Source organism: Crocuta crocuta, unplaced genomic scaffold (genome assembly GCF_008692635.1).
Source record: "Crocuta crocuta isolate KB4526 unplaced genomic scaffold, BGI_CrCroc_1.0 scaffold98, whole genome shotgun sequence".
NCBI classification, from domain to species: Eukaryota; Metazoa; Chordata; class Mammalia; order Carnivora; family Hyaenidae; genus Crocuta; species Crocuta crocuta.
In genome coordinates, this window is record NW_027532593.1 from 333,088 (window position 1) to 347,007 (window position 13,920).

The 13,920-nt window shown below is 38.6% G+C and overlaps 1 protein-coding gene across 2 annotated transcripts in view; it reads right to left on the reverse strand.

Moving 5' to 3' along the window:
- Nucleotides 1–1,776: 1,776 nt before the first annotated feature.
- Nucleotides 1,777–13,920, reverse strand: part of MAML2 (mastermind like transcriptional coactivator 2) — a 346,655-nt gene continuing 334,511 nt past the window's right edge. For both annotated transcript variants that reach the window (XM_077779938.1, XM_077779937.1), the window contains 2 exons: nucleotides 9,372–9,483; nucleotides 1,777–5,539 (listed from right to left, as the gene is read on the reverse strand). In XM_077779938.1, the coding sequence (XP_077636064.1) occupies nucleotides 4,524–5,539; nucleotides 9,372–9,483 (1,128 nt within the window). In that variant the 3' untranslated portion in view covers nucleotides 1,777–4,523. The remainder of the gene's footprint in view (nucleotides 5,540–9,371; nucleotides 9,484–13,920) is intronic.

Sequence of the window (13,920 nt, forward strand, 5' to 3'; positions counted from 1 at the left end):
CCAATTGAGTGACCCAGGTGCCCCCAGCATTTCATTTTGAAAATCTATAGTCAGTGTGTTTTTTTAATTCTCATGATACAATGTTTTAGTTATGCTATTGTTGCCAATGAAATTGATACTAGGGAACTACCTGTACTTCCCTTTATTATAGCAAAGTAGGAAGTATATTTAAAAGATGTTACACTATCATTTAAACTCAGGAACATTCAGTAATATACACCCGTGGCAGACACTACTCAAAGTATTGGTTTCCTCCTTCCTAGCAGGCAAACATTTTCTTTATGAAATTCTATGATCTCACAGGAAAATGACCTTTTTAATATCACATTCCTGCTTTTGATCTTCAGGCAACTACATCATCTACATTGCCTGTTTGTCGACAGCTTAGTTCTGGCTTCCTATGATGAAATCTCTTTTTCATATGACTTGATATTAAAGGAGATGTCTTTTTACTTAACTCTGTTAAGTAAAATTGACTGATAATCTAAAGATTTTCAAAAGGTTGTACAGTGAGTTCTTTAGTTTAAAAATAATGTTTTAGTTTAAAAATAGTTTAGTTTGTTTTGGTTTATTTTCCACTTGGCTTTGAAAAAAATCAGAGTTTTCTAGTTGAAAAGGGGCATAGAGCCATTTCAACATCACACTCTCATTTATATCACAGAGATATAAAATGGAAATAGAAGATAAAATGTTTAAGAATTTGAATTCCCGGGTGCCTGGGAAGCTCACTTGATTGCAGGACCAACCCTTGATGTCAGCTCAGGTCATGATCTCAGGATTGTGGGATCAAGCCCCACAATGGGCTCTGCACTGAGCATGGAGTCTGCTTATGGTTCTCTTTCTCTCTCCCTCGGCCCCTCTCCCCCACTTGCACTTGATCTCTCTAAAATAAATAAATATAAACAAACAAACAAATAAATAAAAAGACTTTGAACTGCCTTTAGCAATTTGAGCTGGGGGAGAAGCAGAGCTCTGGCTTTTTCACACACTTCTTTTACTCTCTAATCACCTCTCCTCAGATCTACTGCCATGGGTACCTACTGGGATTCATAGGTAATTTTAGAATTATACCTTTCTTTCTCTTAATTTTTTTTAAGTTTTTTTTATTTTTTAATTTTTTCTCTTAATTTGTGTGTATTTTTTAAATTGGTGTCAATTTTATTTGTTTACTATTGAACTTTCCAGAGTCACTGGACAGGGACTATATAAAATGTCAGTTTTATTATTGCTCCATTAATAACACTAATAAAAAGGATAATGTCACACATCTTTCTGGCAGAGGGGAAATGGACAATAGAACCCCAGCAACATCCTTCAACAGGGGAGCAAGAACATTTGGTCAGAAGGGTTCCCACTGCCTCCACCCATCTTTTTGTTAACCTCTTAGACTCTCAAGTAGGAATGTGTAAATATGTTTAGTGAGGCTGCATGTACCTGGCTTTGTGTTTGCTCAGACTGGTCTGAACAAATGCCCAGGCAAAGTCCACCATGCCTGAGAATTAGGGAATGTTTCTTCAGTATTGAGTAGTGTTGTGCATATAGGATCTTACCACAAACTTTCTAAGTGAGCTAATGAACACTGAAAAGAGACAAGACAGTATTTCACTAGTGTGAGAAGCTTCCCAGAGAATAAATCTACCCATCACTATTAATAATTCTCAGAACTTCCTGTGATACAACAACAATATTGTTGGTGACTGAAAGTATGATTTCATACAAGAGAACCACTGCTGAATTTTTTAAAACTATTTTTTAACACATGAAATTACACACAATACAAAATACTTGTTTTACAACTTGAAATCTTTAAAGTTATGGGTACAGTTACAGTAATGCAAATAGTATTAATGCATTCACTTAGAGCAGAGTTATTTATCTTCATTGGGCTTAACACAAAGCCAAGAATGAATTATTTGCCTAAATTGCTTTCTAGTCTTTGAATAAAAAAAAAAAAAAGGAAAATGTTTTCTACCTCCTGTATAATATGTCAGAATGATAAACAATGCCAACAATTAAGTAGTCTGGTATTTCTACAAATGGGAGATTGTATTCCAATAGCTTTTAAGTTGTAAATCTTAAAGTTTTGGCTACATTATGTCTATCAAATTGTCATTATCTCAGCTCTCAGGAAAATTACGTCATCTTTGGTAATAGGCTGCCAGAAGAACAGAAACTATGGACTACACCATTTTTTCCAAAGAATCCTGTATTTTAATGAATAGCTGAATAAATAGACATTAATTATGAAATTCACATTAAGATAGAAGAAAATCCAAACATTCTGATTGCTTTCTCTCTTAAATTTGATAGCTACTACAAAACATACTATTTATGTTAGGGTAAAAATAAGCTGAATCACAGGAGTGTACCTGGGAAGTGCTGGCAGATATATACAGTAACATGGAGGGGTCATAAAATAAAAGTGTTTATATGTACATTTTTTTTTCCTTTTTTGCATGGAGAAACACTGTTTTATAAAATGGGAAAACACACAGTAGATCACATGCAGCAAGAACCGATACAATGTGCACAGCAGTATAATCAATAAGACACAGAACTATGGGTTTAGAAAAGAATTTGGGAGCAGGGGAAAAAAAGAAAAAATTGAAACCTGGAATGCTTTCTTATTAAGGTTTCAGAATATAAATTTGTCTAACAAGCCTCTTGACAGTTTCTCAAAAGTTCTCACTTGACCTCTTATGGTTTAAGTGTAGGGCTAAAAATAAACCATCATATTATACAAAACTTTGTATATTAGCATACAAAAGGTAACAATTTACTTTTTGTATAAAATATAACCTTTTGATAGTATATTTATTTCACATATGTATAAATATAACCCAAAGAATATGTTTTAAGTATTTCTACCAAAATATTCTTTACAAAAGTTTACAAAACAAGTAATTTATTCATATTTACAACCTAGCACAGAAGAGATTCTGGGCCAGTGACGTTGGTATTGTGTAGAAGAAAAAAGAGTGCTTCTAGACATTTTAAAGATTGGCAGAGGGCTTTGCAGAATTTTCAAAATATGATCTTTTTAGAACAGATATGTAAAGACTTAGTTGTGAAACAACTTCAGTTAAATTACATTTGATGATTGAATATGTGGATGTATAACTAAAAAAGCTGAAGATAACCTATGTTCTTCTGTAGTGAGAAAAATAATAGTGATATTTTTCATCCAATCCAAATCAGCACACATACTCGTGATTTTACAGCTGATCTGTGTGTGGGCACCGAGGTTACATGACTCAGCCAAAGCTCTTTCTTTGATACAGTGCTCAGCCCTGAGGGAGAAGACTTGGAGATGAAGGGTCCATCCCTATGTGGTGAAGATACATCACATCAGGGAGCAAAGAATGAATGGATTGCTACATTCTATTTAGCTGTTAAACCAAACAATATGCCCAAATCAGGACGGATTGTTTTCTCTCTCAATTATGCTTTCTTTCAAACCCTATGAAATAGACTGTACCCATCCATACCCATCATTTCTTGTCCTGATCTTCTGTGTCTTATCTCTAATCAAAACAATATACTTTCTTATTTCAGTTTGCTAACAAATCTATCTCTGGTCATCAAAATAAGCAGGGAAGACAAGGCTCAATTTGAGTGAGGGAACTAACCAGCAGGCATCATCACAATAGGTAACACCCCAGGTAATTCGGGGCTAAATAAGTCTCCTTTATAGCAATGTCCAATGGGATGTTTTCTTTTTTAAACAGTGAAATCTGATGCAGACAGGGATGCACTAATATTTCAGTATGATTAGGACAGATTGTGATTGTATCTGAGACTTGGAAACAGATTCAGAAATTGGTTGTGGAAGCCCAGATAAAGTTGGATAGCCCTGCAATCTTGTTTCATCACGAGACACAGCATGTTGCTAAAGTGTAGCATATGTGGGAATATTGACAAAGTGAGAGGTGAACCTGGGGAAGAAATTCTATAATCCACTGGCTGCTCTCTAGTTTCTCTGGCTTTCCTCTACTTAGGACACCACTTGGTGACTCCAAACAAACCTCTAACATTTCAATCTACCCTGGAGGTTTTAGGAAAACTAAATGAAAAGACAGAGTGGAAAGATTAAATCACACTTCCATCTATCTATTAGAGCAAATTAAGGAATTTTTTGCTTGCTGCTTGGAACTAGCATGGAACCGTGTGACATGAGATTTAACGAGCTACAAGGTCTATTACTTTTCTTTCAGGGAGGAAAGGAGCTCGGGAAGCCTATTTTACACAACTAATTATACATCAACATCACAGTTTTGTTTGGGTAAACTGGATACTGTGTCCTGGAGCTTAGACAGGGAAAAGTGATCCCAATATTTTACTTTCAGGGTTGAGATTTAAAACAAGTGTTTGAACCGAGCACTACAGTTACTTTCTGCTTCCATTTTTAGGCCAAGTTGTCTTCATAGCATCCAACGAAAAATCAAGAGTTTGGCCTTTACAAAGTCCTTGTAAAATACTGCCTTTTAGTGCTTAGAGTGTATTAATTGTCCCTCTCTTCTCCTTTAGGAGTTGTTTCCCAGAATTTCATCAAGATTGATGTCTTTCATCCAGTCATCATTACCAGGCTCTGTCTTCAATAAAGAATCAATGAAATCAGCATCACTGTTCAGGGCAGGGCCCATGTTATCGGTCTGTTGGTTGAGAAAGTCAAAAGCTAAGTCACTGCCATGGTCAGTTCCTTGAAAAGCTCTGGAACTTTGGTTGGGTGAAGGAAAGTTGCCTGGTGTCATGGAGGGTGGCTGGCTTATGCCTGTCCTCGGCTGACTCAACCCTGTTCCCGACTGGTTCAAATTAGGCAAGATCTGTGTGCTTAGCTGATTGGGTCTGAGATTCAGACTTCTGAGTGGACCCATGGTTTGTCCATTTAATGTTTGGTTCATTTGGTTCAGGGGTCTCATTTGCACTGCTGGTGTTAACTGGTTAGGAGGGGCCGCTGCCCTCTGGGAAAACTGCTGGCTGCCCACTGCCTGCTGCAGTGACTGGTTTGGAGTGTAGGCTGCAGGTGTACCTGTGGGGAAGCGGACTGCTGTGGACTTCAGAGCTTCCTGTTGTTTGGTTGCTGTGTCTTGAGAGGCCCAGTTCGGTGTGGTTGTGCTGGATGTGATCATAACATTCGATGTTCTCTGTGCTGGCATGTTCGCCATGCTATGGGTTAAATTTGGTCTTAATTGTTGTGAATTGCTAACAGGTCCAGCTCCAAAAGTGGCCACGTTGTTATTATTACTTGCCCCTAAGGTAGGTGGCCGTGGCATCAGAGGGTTGTTTGGATTTGCCATCAGTTGGTTTGGGTTTCTTTGTTGGGTCAACTGATTTATTCCTGAAGTGACACTGTATGTGCCAGGCTGACTGCAAGGCAGATTTCCATACATCCCCATATTCTGAACTGCTGTGGGTAATGATGGCATTCTTGTCCCATGGGAAGTAGACATGAGGCTGGAATTTGGAGTCAAAATGGTGTGTGTTGAAACTGGGTTTGCCAAAGCCTGGTTAGAGTTTAAACTCACGGTTGATGAGCCACCTGAGAAAAAGAAGACAATTATATTAGTTTTTTTTTTTTCAAAATTTTTTAATGTTTTATTTATTTCTAGGAGAGAGAGAGAGAGAGAGACAGCGTGGGCAGGGGAGGGTCAGAGAGAGAGGGAGTCACAGACTGAAAGAGGCTCCAGGCTCTGAGCTGGCAGTCAGCACAGAGCCCGACGCGGGGCTCGAACCCACGAACCGCGAGATCATGACCTAAGCGAAAGTCGGATGCTTAACCGACTAAGCCACCCAGGCGCCCCCAATTATATTAGTTTATAACCAGAGGTTATCTCCTCTATTATAGCAATTTGCCATAACTTATCAACTCTTAAACTGTCTTCAGGTGAAGGAACAAATAAAGAGAAATAATCATCACAGATATTACATAAAAGAAGTGAGACAGTTTGTGAGGGAAGTACCACTTAGGTCACCCCTTGGTCAAGAGTTTATATATTCTAGAAAAAAGACTACACTAAAATGGCTCTGGTTTTTAGGTTTTACTTTATTCCTCTTCTGGAGTCTTTGAGAAGAGGTGTTAGTCAATCTTTCTTTATTTGGAATTAGCTTTACTCTGTTCTGAGACCAGACTGTGATTAACCAGCTGTTGCGAAATCCATGCCATGGGTTGCCTCAGGGTTCCAATAAGAAAGTGTGGATGAATCCCATACATGGCTACTAGACTAATATTCCAAACCTGTGGCCTTCAAAATCATGTGCAGTTATCCGTCTACATTATCCCCATTCAAGAAGCTTCCATGAGTGGCCCCCAAGTGTCCAAAGGGTAAATTCCCATCTCTTTAAACATCTAGAATTCAAGGTATTCCGTGCTCCACTGATTATCTCCATGCGGAAAGTCCTCTGCTCCAGGAGGTATAGTCACTATTGCATTGTTATCCACACACCATGAGCTCATGCTATTTCCCTCTCCTAGGATGCCCTTATTAACTCACTGAGCCCTACTTTTTCTTCAAGGCTCAGGCCAAGGTCTAAGCTCCTACATTAAGTTTTCCAGGATATTCCAGCTTGCTCTTTCCAGCAGGATTTGCTCTTTGAAATTTTCATTCAGCACTTGGTAAGCTCTTGTCTTAGAAAATCCACAGAACCCCAATGTAGAACCATCAGTCATAGGCTGCTGAATAGGGAGGCTCCACATATCAGGTAGTGATTAGTCAACACATAAAAATCTTCCTGATTTGGGGAGGTTAAAGTCATCCTGGGAAGACATCTTGAGAAGCAAAACTGGAATGCTCAAAGGATAAAAATAAGTGCCTTATACATGATAAGTTCCAGGGTGGAAAACATTTTTTGCCTGTTTTGTTCACTGTCATATTCTCTAAGCCTAGTGGATGGTGCAGTCGGTATTCAATTAGTATTGACTGAATGAGTAAATGAGAGATTGAAGTACATGTGTAACTTGGAGAAAGATACTCTTTTAAAGTACTTTCCCTGCAGAGATGCAGGGAGGTCCAGAGAATCAGAAATACTAAGAAACAAGAATTAGACACACATACAAATCTCAGAACAGTGGTGTAAGAGGAGAACATGGCTGTAGTTGTAGCCCTGGGGTACTCCGACTGCTTGGGGATAGCTAGCACAGCATAGAGACGGATAGACTGAGTCCTTGATTTTGTTTTAAAATATGTCTCCACTAGACTATACACCCCCCGAAGGCAGGAGCAGTCTCTTGTATCTCCTTGTATGATCAGAATGAGCACAGAGCCCTGCACTGGTAGGGCAGTGAGAGTTTGATAAAGAGGGATTGGAGTCAGGTATGAGATGCTTGAACAGCAAAGAGTTCACAGACAGCTGATGAGAGTAAGTAACCTCACGTTGGTATCAAAAGATTTCATGAGAAGGGAAGTAACACTATGAAAGTGCGATGGAAAAAATTTAAAGATTTTAAAAACCATTCCCTCTAGATGGTCTCTATTTTAACAATATGCACTGAGAAGGTTTAGGAGGAGGGCAATATTTTTAAACCACCAGAATCAGGAGAATTTCCATAAAGATCACGAAACAGTAATCACAGTTAATATTTAGAAGTTCCTAATAGGTGGTTAAAATTGTTCCATGTGCTTTTCATACATCATTTCTTATATTAAGATCTGGCCAAGGTAATTATCACTATACTGAAATTAAAATAAAAAACAATAAAAGAGTTTGTGTTGTGTTTGTGTTTATTTCAGTCTCAAAAGACATGGGAAGTACAATGCTCCAGAGCAATGACTCTTACCGATTTAGGGGTCAGCAACTGGATGCTAAGGATCACTCGTTTAGGAAAATGCCCATATGCACTGTAAAAGTGACCTGCAGGTACCCACCAAGTGTCCAACCTCCCTGCCTCCCTTAGAAACAGACTCTTGATTTTGCAGCTATGTGTTCAGCTGAAAAAACCACATTTCCCAAATTTCCTTGGTGATGGAGGGGTCCAGACGAATAAATTCTGGCTAAAGGTAGAAGTTATTGAGCAAGAGCCCAAGAAGCCTATTTTAAAAAGAGAATCTGACTCATTTGGGAAGCCATTTTACCTTTTCCCTTCTTTCATCGTTCTGTCTGGAATATGGATGTGAAGGATGGAGGTGTGGTGGCCACAGGCTATCCTTACGAGGGAAACTACACGTTAAAGAAGGTGGGGCAGAAAGACAAAAGAAACCGGGATCCCTGACAACATGGTACAGCCACCAAACCAGCATGAAAACTACCATCTTTGAGATTCGCTTATATGAATGGGAAAAGAAAAGGCCAAACATCCATCCTGAATTTTGCAGAATATTTCAAGGGGCTCCTAGCTTCCCCATGGCCACTGATAAGCCATGGTGCAAGAAGCCATGTTCCAAAGGAACCTCCATCTTGTCTTTTAACCACTTTGAGGACAGAATCAAATAGAGAACCCAGTTTGGGGCCAGAGACAAAGTAATCTTAGAGAGTGGAATGCATATAATCTCATTCCAAATTGTAGTGGTGAGAGGCAGTCTGGAACATTTAAAGAGCTTAAATACATTAGAACAATATAGTTATAACCACGCATAAGAAGACCAGAAAATATTTTTTAAAAACAGGAGTATTCATGGCACCTCCTTTAGATAATCATCTGTATGCCGTCCTGGATCGATGAAGGTAACAGGTAAAATAGAGAGAGCTTGGAAAAATTGAGGACAAGCTTAATTTACATGAGAAAGTGCAGAGTTCTGGGCAGATGGGACTTGAATCCATTCTAAATAGGAGAAGGCAAGAAGAGTCTGGGTTAGGTCTAGGAGAGGTTCTTTTAGGGTTAGGAGAGGGAGAAGAGAGATTTTAGGGGTAGTGCCCACTACCTACATTACATCGAGTGACCTATTAGGAGGTTTTACTTTATATCCTAAATGTAGTCCACCTTTGATTTTTTTGAGAGACTTCATGAAGACCGCATTTGCTTTTCAATTATGTCTTGGTGGCAGGACTACTCATCCCAGCGGGACAAGAAGATTGGACTTCATGCAAGTCCCAAGAGGGAGAAATGTCTGCTTCCCTTACATGACCTGAGTCTGGATATGTTGCTGGGAGCAGAATGGTTGAACCAGGCGGTTAGGAAATAGCTAAGCTCTTTTGAACTCTTAGGGGTAATCTGGAGGGCAGTGAACTTTGTGGGTGCGGAATGAGAATCAGCAAGAACTGATGGAAGGAGAAAAAAAAATACTCCAGTTTGGCCTTGATCTGGAAGTTAAATGGGAGCTAATGAAGGATCCTGAGAAAGATGTTATATTTCAATATGAGGTGGGGAGAGGAGGAAATATCAAACAAGTTTCTTCCTTCTACAGTTATGATTTTTATCAATTTTTAAGAACACTCACCAGAATACTGGGCAGTTGGCTGCATGCTGCCTGTGTTTCTTCTTTGGTCTTTATAATCTGGAGGTGGCCTTGTCAAATGTCTATTTATTTGATCCTGTGGAGCAATTTTCTCCTTGAAAATAAACACAAGTGAAATCATATTAAGTCACATGCTTACCTTCCCACTTGCAAACATTTACAGACTGTTGATTCAAAAAAGTAAGACTATGAGAACAATTTTGCCATCATTGCTGTGTATTGCAAACCTTATTTAGTAGGTCTCAATTCAGAGACAAGCCTTTTCAGTGTCAATAAATTTCCTGCGGGGAAGTATACTTTCTACTTCTCCTTGACATTCACCATGTGTTTTGGGTCTAGGAACTAATCTCATTTTCTTTGTTTTGCAATTAGACTTCAGTGGAAACTAAATCCCTGTGCTTTTTGAGAGGGTATTTCTGGTTTTCTTTTGTAGCACACCTGATGTGCTCTGGTACCTATTATTTAATTCTGGTCCCACAGAGTGTGGAAAGCCTAGGAGTAGGATTGCCAGAGAAAATACAAGACACTTGGGAATTCTGTATTTTTATTTGCTAAATCTGGAGACGTTGGGAGATAACTTAGGAGGAGATGTCAGGAGCTAACTATCAGGTACCTGTAGGGACACTATAAGCACATTACCTCATTTCTCCCCCTCAAACAGAGTCCTTGAAGGTAGCTGTGATTATCCCCACTTAATAGATGAAGAAATGGAAGCTTCTTTGGACCAAGTAACTTGACAAAGATCACAGAGTGGGAGAACAGAAACTGAATCCTGGGTCAAAGACTGACTCTTTTCCTGCCACACAATACAATACTTGTTTTTCTGTTTCTCTGCGTCCCATTCTCTCAAAGCACAAAAATTTCCCAGGCCCCCTTCTTTTCTTCCTACTGGAATCAGCCACCATTATATCTTTATAGTAGGTGAATTTGGGAGCTAAAAGAGGAAATAGGCACATTCTTTTTATATTATCAATGCCCTTAGCCAAAGACCACCAGGAACACACCTACTGAGTTTCTTTCTCATTGCAGCAGGGGAGAATGCACATCATGGGAATCCAAGTGGTGTCTTGGTACTAGTGTGTTAGAAAGAAGCTATCATAGGATTTGGGCTTTGACTGGGTGATTTAGGGAGGCTCTAAGGAAGCAAGGATTTGTTCTAGATTGTAAGCTGTCAGAAAGTGAAGTTGATTCCATGATTTATTTAGCAAAAGGGGGTTGGTATTTTTGTGGGTTACACAGTGACCTTGTATTTATATTTAGACAAAGTTATAAAGTGGCCTTATTTTGTCTCATTTTGTCATGGTCTCAGAGTAACCCCATCTAGGGTTAATATTCTACAAGCTTGTTTATGTCTTTAATGGCCTAGCTGTGAGTGTCATATCAATTATTTTCTTTCTCAGCATGGATCCGGATGTTTTTAGAATTGCTTTACTGCAACTTTGTATGAACCTCAAAGCAACTTCCATTTTCAAAGATAAGCACAACTGGCATAGGTAGACAAAACAATATAATTATAGAAAAGTCAATAAGTAGAAAAGAGAACCTTGTAAAGATAGATGGATAAATTAGATAGAAGCCAAATGTGGACTAACTTAGATCCCACTTAAATCATGTATTTCTCAGTTTCCCATCAAATACCAAACCTTCCAAGTAGAAGAAATCTACTCTTAAGGAAAAAAATAGCCTTAAAACAACAACAAATTAAGTTCAAATTCTTGTTTCTAAGAAAAAAAACTTGAAAGACTCACAGGGTTTTTGGGCATCAAGTAATTCGTATAAAACACAATTTTGATAAGCTAAGTGTAAATGAATCAGAAACATATGGATTGCATTTCTTTTAAATATGGGTTTACAAATTAAGGAAAAAAGTGGTTGGTGAAACTCTTTATGGTTTTGCCCAAACCCTAAATGTTTAAGAAACAGCTTGAGATGTTCCATGAACCCAAATGTGGTGATGTTCAACCATTCCTGTCATAAACTATTGTGCAAGCTGACAGTTTTGATTTTATTGCCAAGCATGAGACTTTCTGAATTCTTCTGTTTTTCAAAAGCATCTATCATTTTTTCTCAGGGAATTAGGTGTTTCTGCTTTTAAATCAAAGAAAACAGGATTTGCACATTCATGCACGTGTTTGCATGTGTGTGTGTGAAAGAGAGAAAGAGAGAGAATCAGGCTTTCAATTCCCCATGAAAGTCCCAGTCTCAAATCTGGACTTATTTTTATGAGTATTCAATCTACTTACTAACTTTTTATTGCACGGGGTCTAACGTAGGTTGTTCAAAGGGTTAACAATACATCTGTGGAAGCGTGGGTTTCTTAAACTACTTGTTCACAAATGAGTTAGACCAAATGGCCTTGTGTATGGACTATTGTGGAACTGCCATGTTGTCTGTCACTTCATGCTGAGGAGTAGCAAAGAATGCAGACTCTTCTCATGCCCTTTCCATGCAAAAGGAGGACATTCCTATTCTGTAAGTGTAAACTCACAGTCCATCCCTAAGATTACTTCTGTCCAACATGAAATGAAACTTATCCACTCATGAACTTGGATCCTATAACTCAACCCAATGACTTGGACCTAAAAACCTACCAAAGAAATAATCTCTGTTGCACTCATCTGTCTTGCTTTGGTGTTGCCATCTCAAAATGTGAAATGCAGATAATTCTATAACCTCCCTCATACTCTGATTATAAGGATTAATCTTTCACTTCTGTAAAAGCTCGGCATGGTGCCTGGCACACAGTAGGTACACAAACTGTATTGGCTATTATAATGCCCATTGTGTTAAGTACTACTCATCTTTCCTCTTTGTTCTTCATTGGTGGGAGAATAATGGAGAGTAAGGATAACACACATTCATGAGAAAATGTCTCAATTTAGGCGCCTTTCTGGCCTTGCCAACTGAATGGAAATGACTACAAAGCATATGCTAATGTAAAGCGGTATCAAAGACTATTTCTTCCTGAATATGCTAAAAAGCACAGGCACGTCAATGGCATCTAAACAAAGAGAAATGTGAAAGGTTTGTAAAAATCACAAAACCAACAGCTCATTGTCATTCATCTCTCACAGCTTATGCCAATGCCCTTTGCACCTGTCCCAGTGGTTACTCAACTGGAGCCCAATGAGAGTTGGCCAGTGCCAGGACAAGACCCTCATGGTGTGTTTCCTTGCCTTTTAATCACAGCTAAAAACCTAGAAATTCAAACTCTGCATGTTATAATTCAACACTTTAGAAGTACTGGTGGGAATAATGAAAAGTGTGCCCAGTGTGCCAGTCTTAGATTGTACGTTTTTCTCTTCTATAGCCCTTGTTTTCACACTGTGTAGTTGATGAACATCAAAAAAGGGAGAGAGTAGACGGGATAGGAAGAGTTTTCAAAACTTCTAGAAGACTTATGGAAGAAATTAGTTGTGTCACTTTGTGATCCATTCAGTGACACCCCTTCATCTTATACCTTAGGGCAGTACTCAGGGTCACCTGTAAATTTAGTGCTCACTATTCCTTACTCATTCCCCCCTACTTCTCACATGCTCTGGACTCCAGACTTTTTCCATTTGTCATTCCTTAAAAATAATAAGTGATTATATTATTATTTATACATTTCATTATGTATTAAATATTTCATAATACAATCTTACAATCTCAAAGCTACCAAGAAATATACACCTAGGCTGTACCTTTTGGTGTCTTACCCATCCTCACCTTGGAATGGAAGACCCTACCTACTCTATCCATCAGAATTCTACAGTCCTTCAAAGTCAAAGTCAAAGTCAAATTTTACGTCTTCTCGGTGGAGACTTTCTTTACTCTCTCCAGGCTGGATTTTACCTTTCCTCCATTACGTTTTTCCTTACTCTGTTTATACTTTGTTGTAATGCAAATCTGAGTCTAGTGCTCCCTTGTTTAAAGTCCTTTAAGTCCTCTCCATTGCTTTTCAGACAGTGTAAATTCTGATGTATCAAGCTCGATCCTCTGGCCTTTCATCTCTGGCCTCCTTGCCTATTATTTCCTACTCCTTGTGCATATTCTATGCCTCAGCATAGACTGTAATATATAGTATATGTTATTTTCTCTGAGTCTTTGAATATACTGATTCTTCTGGCTTGAAGACCCTCCTTCCCTTCCCTCCATCTCCTATGTCACCTTCAGATCTTCAGTAGACATAATTCCTGCTCTGATGTACTTCCCACATCACAACGTTAATCACATGGCAAACGATTGCCTATTTATTTGACATTCTGTGGGCTCTGAACTCCTTAAGGACAAAGACGGGGTCTATCTTGTTTACAACTGTTTTCTCACTGTAAATTAGTTAAAATTTAGTGAATGAATTATAGCGCTTATCACGCCCTAGGTTTCTGACTTTTACTATGAAGTTCCTTGAGCATAAACATTTTTTATTTGGTTTTTCATATTTTTGTAGACCTTGGCTCTATTAACCTGTAGATAGTTAACTTTGCCCCTTTTTTCTTTCATTTGGCCAAATCGTTTAAAGGGAGAGAATGAAGCTTGGAGATGGGGCTTG